Source organism: Magnolia sinica, chromosome 7 (assembly GCF_029962835.1).
Source record: "Magnolia sinica isolate HGM2019 chromosome 7, MsV1, whole genome shotgun sequence".
In the NCBI taxonomy this organism is placed as follows: domain Eukaryota; kingdom Viridiplantae; phylum Streptophyta; class Magnoliopsida; order Magnoliales; family Magnoliaceae; genus Magnolia; species Magnolia sinica.
In genome coordinates, this window is record NC_080579.1 from 80,892,625 (window position 1) to 80,909,911 (window position 17,287).

The 17,287-nt window shown below is 39.7% G+C and overlaps 1 protein-coding gene across 2 annotated transcripts; it reads left to right on the plus strand.

Annotated features, from left to right (window-relative positions):
* The first annotated feature begins 2,502 nt into the window (after positions 1-2,502).
* Positions 2,503-15,336, plus strand: LOC131251528 (putative disease resistance protein RGA3). Of its 2 annotated transcripts, XM_058252285.1 has the most exons (3): positions 2,503-5,374; positions 13,917-13,979; positions 14,934-15,336. In XM_058252285.1, exons 1-2 carry the CDS (start codon positions 2,574-2,576, stop codon positions 13,954-13,956), a joined length of 2,841 nt encoding a protein of 946 aa, XP_058108268.1. In that variant the 5' UTR covers positions 2,503-2,573; the 3' UTR covers positions 13,957-13,979; positions 14,934-15,336. The 2 variants fall into 2 exon arrangements, with proteins under 2 accessions (XP_058108268.1, XP_058108269.1); XM_058252286.1 differs by lacking the exons at positions 13,917-13,979; positions 14,934-15,336 and adding an exon at positions 7,248-8,681.
* Positions 15,337-17,287: the final 1,951 nt, after the last annotated feature.

Genomic DNA, 17,287 nt, shown 5'->3' on the forward strand with positions numbered 1-17,287 from the left:
GCTCCCCTAGTCGGTGCTTTGTGGGCCTCACCATGATGTATGTGTTTCATCCATTCCGTTCATACATTTTTACAAAATATTTTATGGATTCATAAAAAAAATGATAGGTATGTAAATCTTAGGTGGACCACATAACAAGAAAACAATAATAATTGAATATCTACCATTAAAATTTTAAAATCCTTCTAAGGTCCACTCTTCTGTTTATTTGACATCCAATTTGTTGATTAGGTCATAAAGACCCAGATGGATGGAAAAAATAAATATCAGCTAGATCTAAAACTTTTAAGCCCAAAACGTTTTTAATGGTTAACGTTTATTTAACAGTGTTTCCTTTAATGTGATCCACTTAAGATTTAGATATATCTCATTTTTTTTTTTTTCATTTCGTAAAATGATCTATAAAAATAGATAGAAGGCATGGATGAAACACATACATCATGGTGGGGCCCACAGAGCACCGACCAACAGCCAATGGCCGGTGGCACCGTGGCAGGGGGAGTAGCCAATCCGTTTCCGTGCAAGGACGGGACTGACGCTCCTCGAGCTCCGAGTTGTACGAACGGTTCAAAGGAGATTAAAGGTATATGGGCCCCACAATGATGTATTTATTATATCGGCACCGTTCATATATTTTTAGAGATCATCTTAGGGTATTATCTAAAAAATTATTAATATCCAAAGATCATGCGGACCACACCACAAGTAGCAGCAGCGAATGATTTTCACCATTAAATATTTCATGTGGTCTACTTGATAGTTAGATCTGTCTTATTTTTCATCATAAGCCTTATGACGATCTTACCAAATAGATGGACGGTTTAGATATAACACATACCCCATGATAAGACCCACATAACTTGTTAAATTCATTACAGCAAGTCCTCACCCACTGTATATATAAAAAAACGACATCAGAGTTCTTTCATGCACTGCACGTTAATATACATGTTCGGTAAAAACATAAGCATAGTAATGGATAGTTTTTGTATAGCTATGTGGGGCCCACCTTGATGTATATGTTTTATCTAAGCCGTTTATCCATTTTGACATATCAATTAAGGCATTGAGAAAAAAAATAACATATATTAAAGGTTGAAGTGGGCCACATTATATGAAAAATTAAATTAAATTTATACGGATCCGAATCATACCTAACTCGATCAGACTCGGTTTCTTTGACCGAGTTGGACTCTGTTCGGGTCAGACAAATTATGCATCGGATCTGTTCGGGTCAGGTGACCCGGATTTGATTCCGGATCTGATCGAGTCCGGGTCAAACCATGGCCATATCGGATCTGATCGGGTTGAACCTAATCCGCTCCGATCCGGACCGATGCCCACCTCTACGTGTGAGCTGCATGTATGGTGATTCTGATCATTTAATAATTAGCTCGGCTACTAGCGTTTTGCCCCATGGTGTCAAATCTCGTTCCCTACGAGATTTTCAGAACTTGAGTATTTTCTCGGGATATTATTGAAAATTTTAGAAGAAAAAAAATCTTCTAAAATTTATAAGTAAATCTAAAATTTAATTACATGTTTTTATAACAATTTCCTTAATGTTTTTACTAATCTTTTAGTTAATATCATGATAAAAATGCAATATTTTAAAATATTCTGAGATTTATCGGTTAATGCATTTATTGTGATATTATTACGATATTTTAAAAATCTCGTAGATATTTGTCATGCTGTTTTGCACCGATCTGCTTCTTTCTCCCCCGTGACTTTTCTTCGAAATCGGTTTGGGCCCCACATTGAATGTATGCAGTCTATCCACACCATTCATCCATTTTTCCATCTAATTTAAGGGGTTGAGCCAAAAATTGAAGCATATCCAAAGATCAAGTGCTATGGCAACGGTAGATGTTCAAGTCAAATGTTTACTGTGGTGTGGTACATTTGAACATTGTATATGCCTAATTTTTTGTCCTCAACAGCTAAAATTAACTACTAAAATGTATGGACGGATCGGATAAAATACATAAATCATGGTGGACCTCACAGAGTTTACTCAGTAAGCTAAGCGTGGTGAGTTACTCACCACGCAATCCGCTTCCCATTTGTACGGGGCTTGACCATTCCTCGTGTGTACGTCAATATGCAGTTCTGAATTTCCGATGATCATATATCTATCATCAGAACAAACTTCTTTTTAGCTTTCTTCCTTTCACCCTCTAAATTCTTTTCTCATGGCCGATGGACTTGTTCCATCGGTTCTTGGTTCCCTGAATTCCATCCTCCTCTCCGAGCCAGGATCCGTGTTGTCCTGTCGCCAAGAGCTACAAGACCTTTCTAGTTCATTCAAAGCCATTCAAGCCGTTCTTCGCGATGCTGAGAGGAAACGGAGAAAGGAAGAAGCTCTGAGTGACTGGCTGGAGAAGATCAAAGATGTGGCCTACGACGTTGAAGACTTGCTGGACCAGTGCAAAGCCGAATCCATCAGACATGACAATGAAGAGAGCAGAATCCCACCTTTTGCAAAGCGGGTATGCAACTCTGTCTTGCGCACTCTTAATGTCGATGAAACAGTCGATGAACTGGGCTTTCATGTTAAATTGGGCATTGAGATGGGTCGTAGATTAAAAAATGTTAGAGAAAGGCTCAATTCTGTATGTAGTGAGAAGTCTAACTTTCATTTGGAAGAGAGCATAGATAGCAAGATGGAGATGGTGGAGAGAAAAACTAGTTCCTTGGTTGATGAAACGGAGATTATTGGTAGGACTCCAGATAAGGAAAGGATCATACGCTGGTTGTTAAATGATATTAATCATGTCAGTAATGACATTCCCGTCATTTCTATAATTGGTTTAGGGGGAGTAGGAAAGACTGCTCTCGCTCAATTAATATACAATGACCAGCGAGTTATTGGGCACTTCTCGAAAATGATGTGGGTCCATGTTTCAGATAATTTTAATGAGACTAAGATTTGTAATGCAATTATTGAAGCGGTGGAGGGTCGGCCTCCTGATTTCTTGGAATGGCAAATGGTGCAAAATCATCTACGGAATGTCTTGAAAGGAGAGCAATATTTTCTTGTGCTTGATGACATCTGGAATGAAGATGAAGACAAGTGGGATAAATTGAGGCTTCCTTTGAAAGATGGGGATATTGGAAGTAGAATTTTGATCACCACTCGCAATGAAACCGTCGTAAAAACTATGCGAGCTACGAAGTGGCATGAACTGGCACCCCTATTAGAAAGCGATTCTTGGTCATTGTTCAGTCACATTGCTTTTCGGGAAAGAAAAACAGAGGAATGTGCAGAGTTTGAAGAAATTGGCAAAGAAATTGCAAGAAAGTGTGACAGAATACCTCTTATTTTAAAGAGAATAGCAAATGTGTTGCGTTTCCAGAGGACGAAAAGGGAGTGGGAGCTTGTGTTGGAGAGCGAAACATGGGATTTTCCAAATGTTACGAGAGGCATTGTACTAGACCTTCAATTAAGCTATGAAAATATGCCCCCATACTTGAAGCGTTGCTTTGCCTTTTGTTCTGTATTTCCAAAGGATCATGTTATAGAGAGGGAGACATTAATCAAGTTGTGGATGGCCCAGGGCTTTCTTCCAGAAGAAAGTGCAGCGATGGAATGTATAGGCGATGGGTATTTTTACGATTTACTAGGGCGATCCTTGTTTGATGCTCCAATTACAGATTCCTTTGGCAATATCATGCACTGTAAGATGATGGATATTGTTCATGACTTCTTCCAAACTGTCATGAGAGAATGCTATATCATGAACAAGAAATTTTCCAAAAACATCCCCCTGCATGTGCGCCATGTCTCATTGAAATGCAGTAAAAAGTTATCTTCAATTCCGGGAAACTTGTGCAAAGCCAAGAATCTGCGCACGCTCCTGTTCATTGGGTGGTCAAGATTCACTGTGCTCACTGTGCTGCCTGATGATTTTTTTGAAAATTTCAGGTGCCTCAGAGCATTAGATTTGAGTGGTACAAAATGTTCTCATCTTCCAGAGTCCTTGAAGAAGTTGAAACTTTTAAGATACCTTAACTTATCTGCCACTGAAGTTGCGTCGCTGCCTGATTTCATATGCGGACTATATTTGTTGCAAACCTTGAAACTTAATGCGTGCGGCAAACTGACTGAACTTCCCAAAGAGATGTGGAAACTTGCGAGGCTAAGACATCTGGAAATTGAAAATACCCGGAAATTGCAGGCTTTACCCCATTGGATTGGGAGATTAGAAACTTCCCTTAGAACATTGTCAAAGTTTATTGTTGGGGAAGGGATAGAATGCAGGATTGGGGAACTTAAAAACCTCAATCTCCTCCAAGGAAAGTTAGCAATATACCATTTGGAGAGGGTGTTAAATGAGGGTGACGCCAAGGAAGCAGAACTAATGAATAAGAAACACCTTCGCCGTTTGGAATTGTATTTTGTTTCCCGGCTCAAGAGACTGAAAAAATTGCCTCGAGATTCACGGATCATGATTTTGGAAAAGATCGATGAGGGCGTGTTGGAAGGCCTTCGGCCCCATACAGATCTAGAAGAGCTGAATATATCAGGTTACATGGGATTGAAATTCCCAGGATGGATGGAAGATGCATCGTTGTCCAACCTAGTTAATGTGACTCTTCGTGACTGCCATGACTGCATAAAACTACCAGCACTTGGGACACTACCATCCCTTAAATACCTTACCATAGTAAAAATGGCTAAGGTGGAATTCATCAGTCCGGAGTTCTACGGGAAGAACGATAGTGGAGATGTAACAGGTGCAGCTGCAGCATTCCCCAACTTGGAGACACTCGTTTTGGATGGAATGTATTCTTTGAGGGAGTGGGTTGGAAGTGAAGATGGAGGAATGCCTTCTCTCCTTGAACTACGTATTGCAAATTGCCCCATGTTAATGAAAGTGCCCTTATTCCTTCATGGTAAATTGTGGAAAGTAGATATTGAATTACCAAGCAAATACTGGACATCGTGCATTTCAGAATCTGTCGAGTGTTTGATTGTAGACGGCATCAGTGGCAGTCTTATGTCCTTCAGAAACAACATTGAGCCCTACATCAGAGACATCGATATGATCCACCTGCCGTTATCTTGGAACCTCAAGTACCTGGTGATTAAAAACTCACCATACTTTGAGTTTCCCGTTGGGATACAAAAACTCCCTGGGCTCCAGATACTCCACGTTACAGACTGCTTGAGACTGACACATCTGCCTAAAGAGCTCAAAGACCTCCGTAACCTTCGTCAACTGAAGGTCAAGTGCTGTCCGAATTTAGAACATTGGTGTAAAAAATATGCTGAGGACGATCAGCAACTAGCAATGTCACACATCCCTAATATCTGGATCGGTAACCGAGAGATCAAGCGAGATGGGCAAGATATCGCTGGACATGCAAGGTAAGAGTCATTTGCTTCTCTTTTCGAGTCCTGCCACGTGATTCCTGCATTGCACCTGTACTTTGCCCCCACACGTCAAAATATGGCCACTTCCGTGCATATCCGATCCGGTCATCAGGTTCGCCAAAGTATCTAGGCATGAAAAATGATTGCCATTTTCTTTCTTCTCTATTTCTGGGCTCCGCACCCAGATTCCATCAAAACTCTCTATTTGTTGCGCCCTTTTCTAGCCTCACCAGCACCTTTCCACGATGAACCAACATGCGGCCAAGCTGTCAAAATGACATGCGGGTAGAACGACCCAGCCATGTGTCAGGTGGGACGACACACCGTCTGAAGTACCTGGCCAAAACCCTGGTTGCTCGATTATTGGGAAAGACACACGTTTACATAAGTTACGTTCAACTACAAACAAACCTTTGGAACTACATTTCCATGGCATTTCTAAATGTGTGACACAACGATGGGGATTGTACTGAGTAACTCAGCACAGGATAGCTTACTGACTAAATTCTGTGATGCCCACCATGATGTCTTTATCCATGCTATCTATCTGCTTTTTGAAATAGTTTAAGGGCATTAGCACAAAATTGAAGCATATTCAAAGCTCAAGTAAACCACACCATAGGAAATGATAGGAATTGAACGTCTACCTTTGAAATTTTCCACAGAAGTTTTTGATCGATTCAAGATAACATTTGTGTTTTCCCTTTCTAACCGCTTTTGTCAGATTGTAGCAGAGTCCATCACAACATTAGCAACAATATCAACATTACCAACTACAGTATATCTAATCAAATGACATAAACTACCCATTAACTTTCCTTTTGCCACTACCATTGCTCACTTTGCAATTTCCAATCGACTCCTTTCATCCAAAATTTTATACTCATCTCATTTTCTTTTCTTGTTTTCGCTTGCACGCATGCACGCACCACACTGTAGTGGGATTTCACCACCTATGGGTACTCAAACCCTTGACCTAGTGTTAAAACTCTTGTGAGTCTACTACTGGTGCAAGAGTAAGGACCTGGTGGTCATCTTCATCGAACTTTCGCAATGACAAAAGACTATTCTATAGGTTCGGTATGTACCACACATTAGAAATTGTATGTGTGATACTATCAAATATAGTAATTCTGACATCTATAATCCTCACAATTTTATACCTATTATCACCAATGTCAGCCATCATATGATTGATATGTATGAAACTGATCTCTATATGGAGTCATAGACAACGAAGTGCCTGCATCTAAGATCCATGATGGCTCAGATTCTCTCGTGAAATCACTGCCAATAACACTCCCGTATTCTTAAATGAATTGTCTTTCTTAACAAGATTTCCTCAGGAACCCATTGAATCTTATGTTTGATCCTATGAATTAGGTTGGTAATTTTCATGATTTACTTTTTTAAGTCTACAATTTCTGCGCAAGTGGCCATTTTTTCTGCGATTCTAACACATACCCATTTTGTACCTTTTGACTTGGATCTTGTGTGATTTTTTCCATCGTACTCTTTTGATCGGTAGATAGTCTTCTAACCAGTATGGCATCACCAACAGATTCTACATCCATTTTTTTACAAGATTCTTCAGTAAACAATATGTATATGAATGACTCCATAGTAAGATCCAGACCGTTGCTGAAATTCATAATCAAACCATCCCACAATTCTGGCATTGAATAGAGTAGAAGTGCGACATTCTCTTCATCATCAATCTTCACATTGATCGCCTCCAATTTACTAATCAGAGTATTAAACCCATTAAAGTATTTTTGTAAAGAAGTTCATTCCTTCATTTTCAAGTAGTATAATTGCCATTGAAGAAATATCTTGTTTGACATTGATTTCGTAATTTTTCTCAAAGACCTTTTGCGGTGGTTTGATCAAACACATTGAACAAAATTGAAGTATCTAATGCAAGAAGAAGGTTTGCCATGGCTAATTGATTTTTCTCCTCAAATTATCTTATTTTTCATTTCTTCATGCTTCTTTTCCCTTTCTTGAATCACAATTGCACATCTTTCCTTCACTAATTGCAAAACAAATGGCAACATAAATCTCATGCTAAAAGATTTCTCAACCTTTAACTCTGATACCAATTGTTGCGGAAAAATACCTGCACATGATTAATGTAAGCGAAGTTAAAACACAAAAGAAAATGTCTAAAGAAAAGCGAGAAAAAAATATGACGCATAAGAATTTACATAGTTCAACAATATACCCACTCTACTGAAAATGTTGATGGGCCTAGTAGATTTAATGCCCACTCTCCCCCATGTATTACTTGGTTAGTTTTAGACACGCCCACTGTGCGACTATGCTTTATCAGGCCAACATACTGTACGATGCTAGCTATTCCATGTCAACCACCCAAGGAAATTGACAAGGGGGTGAATGTGATGAGGTTGATCATCGTCTTCTTCAAGGGGATAACTACTCCAAATCCACGAAGCTTCAAGACTCTTTACAGAGATTCCTCGAATCCACGAGGAAAAATAAGAAAATAGAAATAAATTCTAAGAAATTCAAGATTGATTGATTGATTTATAATAAAAAAGAATTTACAACCCTTTAAATAGTGATACCAAACCTTGGAAGAAGTTTCCGAATCAAACTCCCTAAAATTCATAATTACCAAAAATAGTAAAATTCTAACTCTAATAAAATCCTAATTCCATTAAAAAATTTTAATGCCTAATTTCTAAAAATAAAATTTTCAAATAAACTTATGCTAGAAGAGTCCTAGCTGATTACAAATTATTTTAAAAAAAAAAGAAGAAAATCTAAAAGTCTAAAAATAAGAAATTAATAATAAAATTTTAGAAACTACTAAAAATAGTTTTTTTTCCATAAATTTTCGTTTTTGAGTTGAAACCGTGCTTTTTTTGGTGAAACAGACAGACACGACCCACGGTTTACTTCAGATGGCCCTTTTCAGTAAAGATTGATAAGTTGTGCGCCCCGTAACTATAGCCAGATCAAAAGTTAATTATGGTCAATTTATGGTTCACCTTATTTTGATCCAATCATGCTAGGAATATATTTATGCCACTTTCTATATCAAAAACTTGAACGGAATGGATGACTCCGATAAGTAGTATACTTACATAAATACAAAATATGCTCAAATTCATTCCAAAGTTATTTCCTACTAAGTCTACTCTTGCCCCACGTCTTAAGATGCCACTTGTGTGCATTGGCCGGTCATCATAAGCACGTCTACTACTATGACAACGCATGTTGAAAAAATGTAGATGCTTGCCATGTTGGTACTAATGGGGTAAGCAAGCATATCATCTCTCCTCTTATATATAATGTGTTAAGAAGTGGAGCCATCTAGGGCCACGCACGACCGGTCGTGGAGCCCACTCGACCGGTCGTGACCAGTCGTAGTCTGGCACGACTCGAACTCAGCGAGCATCAATTTTTAGGTCTGAGGTGCTCAACAGGTCGTGGGCCATGTACGACCGATAGTGGGATCCGCTCAACCGGTCGTGCAGTCCACTCGACTGGTCGTGGTTACGCAGATTCGTTTCCGAATCTGATGCAGACTATGGATTTCTGTGTCGCCTTTCACAAGAGTGCGAAAGGAAAGTTGTCAAAACTATAAATTGGGGTCCCTAGGGCTATTGTAGGGTTAATATGAATATTATGATATATTTTTAAGGTGTGGGCAAGAGATTTTCTCTGTACTTCCAAGGGAGAGGTTACTATATTGCCTGTAATCTTCGTTCTTCATAGTGGAAGTTTGCATCCGTAGTTTTTTTTACCCTAGATTGGGATTTTTCTACGTATATCTTGTCTTGTAGTTTGTTTAGATTACTTTGATCTGCTTCTAGTTTATATTTCTTCTTGTTTATCATTTGTGGGTGAGGCCTAAGATTGGATCTAGGCTCACTGCGTTGTTGGCGTGCTGCCCAACAACTGATATCAGAGCTATTGGTTTAGTTCTATTGGGAGCGATGACGGAAGAAAGGAAAACTAGAATTGAGAAGTTTGATGGTTCAAACTTTGCCTTCTGGAAGATGCAGATGGGGGATTATCTGTATCAGAAGGACCTCTATATTCCTCTAGGAGGAAAAGAGAAGAAACTAGAAAAGATGACAGATGATGAATGGTTTTTTACTTGATAGAAAGGCTTTAAGAATGATCCGACTCTCTTTGTCTAAGAGCGTCGCCTTCAATATATCCAAGGTAAAAACTACAAAAGAATTAATGGAAGCCCTAGCCATCATGTATGAAAAACCCTCTGCGTCCAACAAGGTTCATCTTATGAAACAGCTATTCGACATGAAGATGTCAGATGGCGGGAGCGTGGCTGAACATCTAAACGAGTTCAATACAGTCACGAGCCAGTTGAAATCCGTTGGCATTGTTTTTTGAGGATAAGGTCAGGGCGTTATTAATCTTATCCAATTTTCCAGACAGTTGGGATGGTTTGGTGATTGTTGTGAGCAATTCTTCAAGGTCTACAAAGCTAAAATTTGATGATGTGGGCGGTCTAATTCTTAGCGAAGAATCTAGAAGAAATGCATCAGGAATTTCAAGGGATTCAGGGAATGCTCTAAACGTTGAAGGAAGAGGAAGATCGCTGAACAAAGGAGGCAATAAACACGGGCGTTCTAAGTCGAGGAATAAGCCGAAAGACAAAGACGGGTGTTGGCATTGCGGAAAAAAGGGCACATAAAACGTGATTGCAAGGCGCTCAAGAAACAAGAAGGAAACTCTCAAGGTGGGAAGGATTCAGTGAATCTATCTGAGGAGAGTGACACAGGGGCATTGATCTTGTCTCTTGATGCGAGGAATGAGTCTTGGGTCATAAACTCAGGTGTTTCATTTCATGTCATTTCATGTAAGGAAGTTCTGCGTGATTATGTGTCAAGTAACTTTGGGAAAGTCTACCTGGGTGATGATGAGCCGTGCAGTATTGTTGGAAAGGGAGACGTTTATATAAATCAGAAAGACGGAACGACGTTGAAATTGAAAGATGTTAGACATGTACCGAGTTTGAGAAGGAATTTGATCTCAGTGGGGCAGTTGGCCGATACCGGCTATATGATGTCATTTACCAGTGATTCTTGGAATATCACAAAAGGTGCCTTGGTGATATCTCGAGGCAAGAAGGAAGGTACTTTGTATGTGACTTCAGGTTCATATAGTTCACTCGCAGTCGCATCAACCAGAGTGAATGGGCAGTTATGGCATTAGAGGTTGGGACATATGAGTGAGAAATGGATGAAAGTGCTATTTTCAAAAGGGAAGTTACTAGGGCTGAAGTCTATTGACTTGGAATTCTACGAAGACTGCGTGTATGACAAGCAGAAGAGGGTAAGTTTCAAGAAGACAGGACGCGCTCTAAAGACGTATCTTTTGGAGCTTATACACATTGATGTGTGGGGACCGGCACAGGTATTATCTCTTGGTGACTCACGTTATTTTGTTTCCTTTATTGATGATGCTAGTAGGAAACTGTGGGTTTATTTCTTAAAACATAAATCTGATGTATTTGATGTATTTAAGAAGTGAAAAGCTATGGTAGAAAATGAGACAGGTAAAACAGTAAAGTGTCTCAGATCTGATAATGGGGGACAGTACTGTGATAAGAGTTTTGAAGAGCATTATACTGCAAATGGAATCAAACATCAGAAAATGATTCCAAGGACACCACAGCAGAACGGTGTGGCTGAGTGCATTAACAGGACCATCCTTGAGAGCGCCAGGAGCATGTGGTTACAGGCAGGGTTGCCCAAGACTTTTTGGGTAAATGCTGTCAATACCGCCACATATCTCATCAATAGAAGTCCCTCAACACCATTGGATGGTGGGCTACCAGAAGAAATGTGGACTGGGAAAGAAGTGAACCTTTCACATCTCAGAGTGTTCGGTTGCACTTCATAAGTCACATTAATGTAGAGCACAGAAACAAGCTGGATGCGAAATCCAGGAGGTGCACGTTTATAGGCTACAGGCAGCATGATTTTGCTTATAGGTTTTGGGATGTAGAAAACAGAAAAATCATCAGAAGCAAGGACGTAGTCTTCAATGAAAAAGTGATGCATAAGGACAGTGTGTAGGAAAATAAGGCCGAAAAAAAGGAATTCGTAGAGATAGAAGAGTTACCAGACACGGGTGTTACAGTGCCACAGGATGATCATACACACGACCATTATGAGGCAGAGCCGCATACACTGGTTGTGAGGAGGTCTACTCGGGAGAGGAGACCCACGGTCCGATACTCATCCTCCTTACATTATCTACTGCTGACAGATAATTGTGAGCCAGAGTGTTTTGAAGAGGCGTTACAGTCAGATACATGAGTTAAGTGGGAGCAGGCCATGGATGATGAGATGGACTCTCTTGAGTCTAATCATACATGGGAGCTAGTCATTCTACCCAATGGTAAGAAAGCTCTTCATAACAAGTGGGTTTACAGACTGAAGGAGGAGCACGATGGTTCGAAACGGTACAAGGCTAGATTGGTTGTAAAAGGGTTTCAACAAAAGGCAGGTATCGATTTCACTGAAATATTTTCACATGTGGTGAAAATGTCTACAATTCACATGGTCTTGAGTATAGTAGCTATAGAAGACTTACATCTAGAGCAGTTAAATGTTAAGACAACCTTTCTTCATGGGGACCTTGAAGAAGAGATATACATGCATCAGCCAACAGGATACATAGCACCAGGTAAGGAGAACAAGGTGTGCAGACTAAAGAATAATCTATATGGCCTAAAGCAGGCCACGAGGCAGTGGTACAAGAAGTTTGACATTTTATGTCGGGAAACAGTTTCAAGAGATGTCATGCAGACCACTGTTGTTACTTGAAGAATTTTGATACGTCGTACATCATCCTTCTTCTGTACGTTGATGATATACTTGTGGCTAGTTCAAGCATGAAGGACATTTCAGATCTCAAAAGACAACTGTCTAGAGAATTTGTCATGAAAGATTTAGGAGCTGCAAAACAAATCCTAGGCATGAGGATAAAGCGTGACAGGAAAAATAAGAAATTAGTTGTCATAGGCAGAGTACATAGACAAGGTACTTGATCGATTCAATATGGGAGGTACTAAGCCGGTTAGCACTCCATTAGTCAACTACTTCAAGCTATCTAAGGAGCAAGGAGCAAAGACGTAGGAGGAACGGGACTACATAGCTAAAGTCCCATACATGTCAGCTATTGGGAGTCTCATGTATGCTATGGTGAGCACGAGGTCAGACATTGCTCAAGCAATGAGAGTTGTTAGCAGGTTCATGAACAACCCCGAGAAGGAACATTGGGAAGCTGTGAAGTGGATCCTTAGATACCTAGTAGGTACTAAGGATGTAGGGCTATGCTATGGTGGAAGGGAAATCAAGCTACAAGGCTACGTGGATTCAGATTTGATAAGAGATATCGACAGCAGAAGAAGCACTACAGGTTATGTTTTTTCTCTGGGTAGTGCTGCAGTCAGTTGGGTCTCTCAATTAAAGAAGATAGTATCTATCAGTACGACGGAAGAAAAACATGTTGCGGCTGCAGAAGCGTGCAAGGAGATGGTGTGAATGCAAGGTTTTATGGAGGAGTTGGGTAAGAAGCAAGAAGATTGCAAGCTGTACAGTGATAGTCAGAGTGCAATACACTTGGCTAAGAATTCAGCCTTTCATTCAAGGACTAAGCATATTGCCATCAGATATCACTTCATACGTTCGTTACTGGAAAATGGATCGATTGCTCTGGAGAAGATTCATACAAGTGAGAATCCTGCGGATATGCTAACCAAGGCGGTCATACGGGAGAAGCTGAAGCTCTGTTCAACTTTGATTGGTCTTCAGGCTTGAAGACGGGGAGGTGGTGCACTCCGGATGAAAAAGATAAAGGTTTATGGCGATATGTCTCCAAGTGGGAGATTGTTGAGAAGTGGAGCTACATCTGGGGCCGCACACGACCGGTCGTGGCCCATGCTCGACCGGTCGTGGAGCCCACTCGACCGGTCGTGACCAGTCGTAGTCTGGCATGACTCGAACTCCAGTGAGCATCAGTTTTTGGGTCCGAGGTGCTCGACCGATCGTGGGCCATGCACGACCAGTCGTGGGGTGCAGTACGCTCGACTGATCGTGGTTACACAGATTCGTTTCCGAATCTGATGCGGACTGCGGATTTCTGTGTTGCCTTTCGCAAGGGTGTGAAAGGAAAGTTGTCAAAACTATAAATTGGGGTCCCTAGGGCTATTCTAGGATTAAGGTGAATATTGGGATATATTTCTAAGGTGTGGGCAAGGGATTTTCTCTGTACTTTCAAGGGAGAGGTTAGTATATTGCCTTGTAATTTTCGTTCTACATAGTGGAAGTTTGCATCCGTGGTTTTTTTTTTACCCTAGTTGGGGTTTTTCCACGTATATCTTGTCTTGTGGTTTGTTTGAATTGCTTTGATCTGTTTCTAGTTTATATTTCTTCTTGTTTATCATTTGTAGGTGAGGCCTGAGATTGGATCTAGGCTCACTGTATTGTTGGCGTGCTGCGCAACATAATGCGTAACTCCTTTATTTTAGTTCCACGAGGAGCAGTGGCAGAATGACGCATCGGGCCTGAAGGATTTGATTGTGGTGTAAGAGGTATGGAACGATCTGACCATGTGTAGGACATCTAGTCATGTATGGAATGCGACATATCATCTTGGAGCATTTGACAAAAAAAAAAAGCAGGCTGTTTGGTTATCAGGTTACCGGACTTTTTTCTTTTTCTAAAGCAGTGGACAGCCTATTTTAATTAATTTATTTCTTTCAATGTTTGTTTAGTTACCGGCCATTGTTTCTCAAAATAGGTGGGCTGCCTGGTAATTAAACAGCCTGAGTATTTGATCAAATGCTTTGGGGATCCACCAACTACATTGAGTATATTGTTCCTGGAGCAACTATTAGTGGGTCTACTATTAGAAAATATCTGTTATAAAGTGCTGACATCGCGACAGTGTGATTGGGTTCCGAAAACAAATTTCATATATCCATTGAGGTCTTCTCTCCACAGAAGCTGTACGAGTGCATTTGTTATTGCCCGGTCTCCCATGAAAAGTGATCAAAGCCCTTCATCACAAGGTCTTTCTAACGGAAAATTTCTAGTCTGTCGATCACAATCTAATCACAATGTCACGGTCCTCATTCTTGCCCCGGTGGTAGACTCAACAGGAGTTTCAACACTTGATCAGGGGTTCGAGTACCCGGAGGTGGACAGCGTGGGTGTGTGTTCGTGAAAAAATAAAAAATGAAAAAAAATCACAATGTCACGGATACTCTGTTATCTACGTGGTCTTGCCATGGAATGGCTGGATGCAACATCCCTCTCATATATATATATATATAAGAGGAAGAAAAACAGAGAGAGAACGAAGAAAACAGAGGAGAAGAGAGAGAAGAAGACGGGGCTTACGCATTATTGATCTAGACCTTGACTACGGGCTTACTGTCACTGCACTCAGTGTTCTAAAGAGGCTCATCCTCTTGATTTGTGATTGATTTATGCTGGTCACCATGTTTTTATGTTTTAGCTCCTTATTCAATCCCATTGTGCAGTTGCTGATATCAATCTACACCATCCATCAAATGATACTCCTCTTTCAATCAACACTGATGCCCGAAAGTCATAACAGTCGGTAAGCTGTGGCTGAAGGTAGAGCAACCATAGAGGTTTGTTACCACACTTCTCCCACGTTTATTTTGGATTTCAAGGCATGTATGCCAATGTGTGTTGGTGTGAAACTCTTTAACTCCAAGGACAGTATACTTTGGATTTTTAAGGCATGTAATAGTGTGAAACTCTCAACTTCAAAGACTTGTGGCTAAAGGTGGAGCAGCCATAGATGTTTGTTTCCACACTTCTCTCTCATGTATTTTGAATTTCAAGGCATGTATGCCAATGTGTGTTAGTGTGAAACTCTTCAACTCCGATGACAGTATACTTTGGATTTTTAAGGCATGTAATGGTGTGAAATTCTCTACTAAAAGGACAATAAGGACTGTAATATTTGTGTGGTGTGGATTTTTTATTTGGATGTTAAGGCATGTGTCAATGTGTCTTCATGTTTTGTAATGCAATCTGTTGTGTGCCAAGAACTATAAAACATGTTAAAAAATAAACATGTCTTGAAATGCTAATGTTATATGCCATGAACTGAAAAACAGGTTCAGAAATGAAGAGGAGGTTACCTGGCTCTAGCAAGCTAATAAACTGATTTCAATCAACCAAGACATCAAGATGTGCCATGATGTACTACTTGAGCTTGCAAAATTGGATTTCACACCAATTGAATAGTTCTCTTATGATGTTTTGAGATTATTGTGTTCTTTTGCTTAGATGATTTCTGTGCAAATTCAGTATTCCATCTGGAGTTGGTTATGAGTGTAGTTTTCTATATAACTGTTAAAAGAAAATCAATTTCCCCCTATTTTTTGTTGACTCAAACAGAAGAAGCCATCTCATGGTGAGTATTTATATATGTTCTCCATCCTTTTGGCACCAATACACTTTGTAAAATCATTCTGTTTCTTTTATTTTTACAGGTGGTCACTTGGTCATTATATTTGTAGTGTAAGAGTTCCTATCATACCTTTTAGTAAATTTGCCTATCTTGCTTCATATTTGTAGTGTTATAAGTCTTAGGCTCCATTTGGTCATCACATCAATCTTTATGAATATAATTTTTTCTCAAACCAAATGGAGCTTAAGCCCTTTTTTAACTCCGCCAATGCAACTTCTTGCATTGCCGGTCCCAAGCCCGGGTAAAGGAGGAGGGAGAAGGGCGTCAAGGTGAGTTGTGTCATTTTCTTCCATTTTCTTTTACATACAATGTTAATGCATATTTCTAATGTTTTGACTATACTTCACTTTGACGTATGTTTTTCTTTTGTGTTTTGTATGATCAAGTTCAGGGGTATTACTTTCCTTGAAAATGAGCAAAGTAAGATCATAAAGGACTTCTGAAATGTGGAAGGTATCTGATAATTAGTATCTTGTATGTTGCAAACTTTTCAGTGCAACTGCCACATAGGAACATTTATAAGTTTGCTACTGTGTGCAGGTAGGTTGGCCTTCACATTTAATCAACCAAATCTGCCCACACTGCAAACAGCTCTTAATGTTTTAATTGAAACAAGAAACAGATGAATATGTGCATGCATGCGTGTTTATAGAAATGTTTTAATTGAGATTTGTGCCAAGGATTTAGATTGGAGAGGTGAATTGTGGGACCCATGCCAATCTGGCACATTTGTAGGAGATATGGCTCATTTATTAGAGGGAGCTTAAAATAAACATACTTCTGCTCATCAAGTAGGCCACATGTGCAAATTGGATATTAGCCATTGGTGATTTTCTATCTGACAATTCCTTTTTGTTGTAGATCTGTGGTCCCCTTGATGATGTATTTATGGTTGGCCCATCTAATGAATGAATTGGATTAGATCTCATACATTTTGTACCAAGTTGGCATGTACATGTGTGGCTGAAATTCATTTCTTGGGTCTCTTCTTAGGGTCCATGAATGATGGGCAGTGGCAGGAATTGATTTTGTCAAGTCCAATGAGATATTGGAATTTAATTATGAGAAATAATTATAATGGCTGTAGCAATCTTGGCATGAAAGTAAGTAGGTAAGGATGATGGTTTTCTAATTACTCATCACAAGAAATAGCTGTTTTTTTTTTTGTTTTTTTTTTATTAGACAAAAAAATGATTCCCTATTGGTTGTATTCCCGGCAGGTGTTGTTTCAACCCTTTTCTCTGCTCATTGGTGCAGGCAAGTTGCAAGTTCCTAATATTTGCACATCACCAGTCTATGATCAACTCAATACACTAGTTTCTTCTTGTAAGATCATTCAATTCTCGATTTCTTCCTTCAATATCTTTTCACCTTTAAAAAAAATTTTTA

Bases quoted from the DNA above. Each gene is read 5' to 3' on its own strand.
- LOC131251528 (XM_058252285.1), top strand. From the start codon at position 2,574: ATGGGTCGTAGATTAAAAAATGTTAGAGAAAGGCTCAATTCTGTATGT. The intron at 5,375-13,916 runs GTAAGAGTCATT...CCTTTATTTTAG, and splicing joins GATATCGCTGGACATGCAAG to TTCCACGAGGAGCAGTGGCA.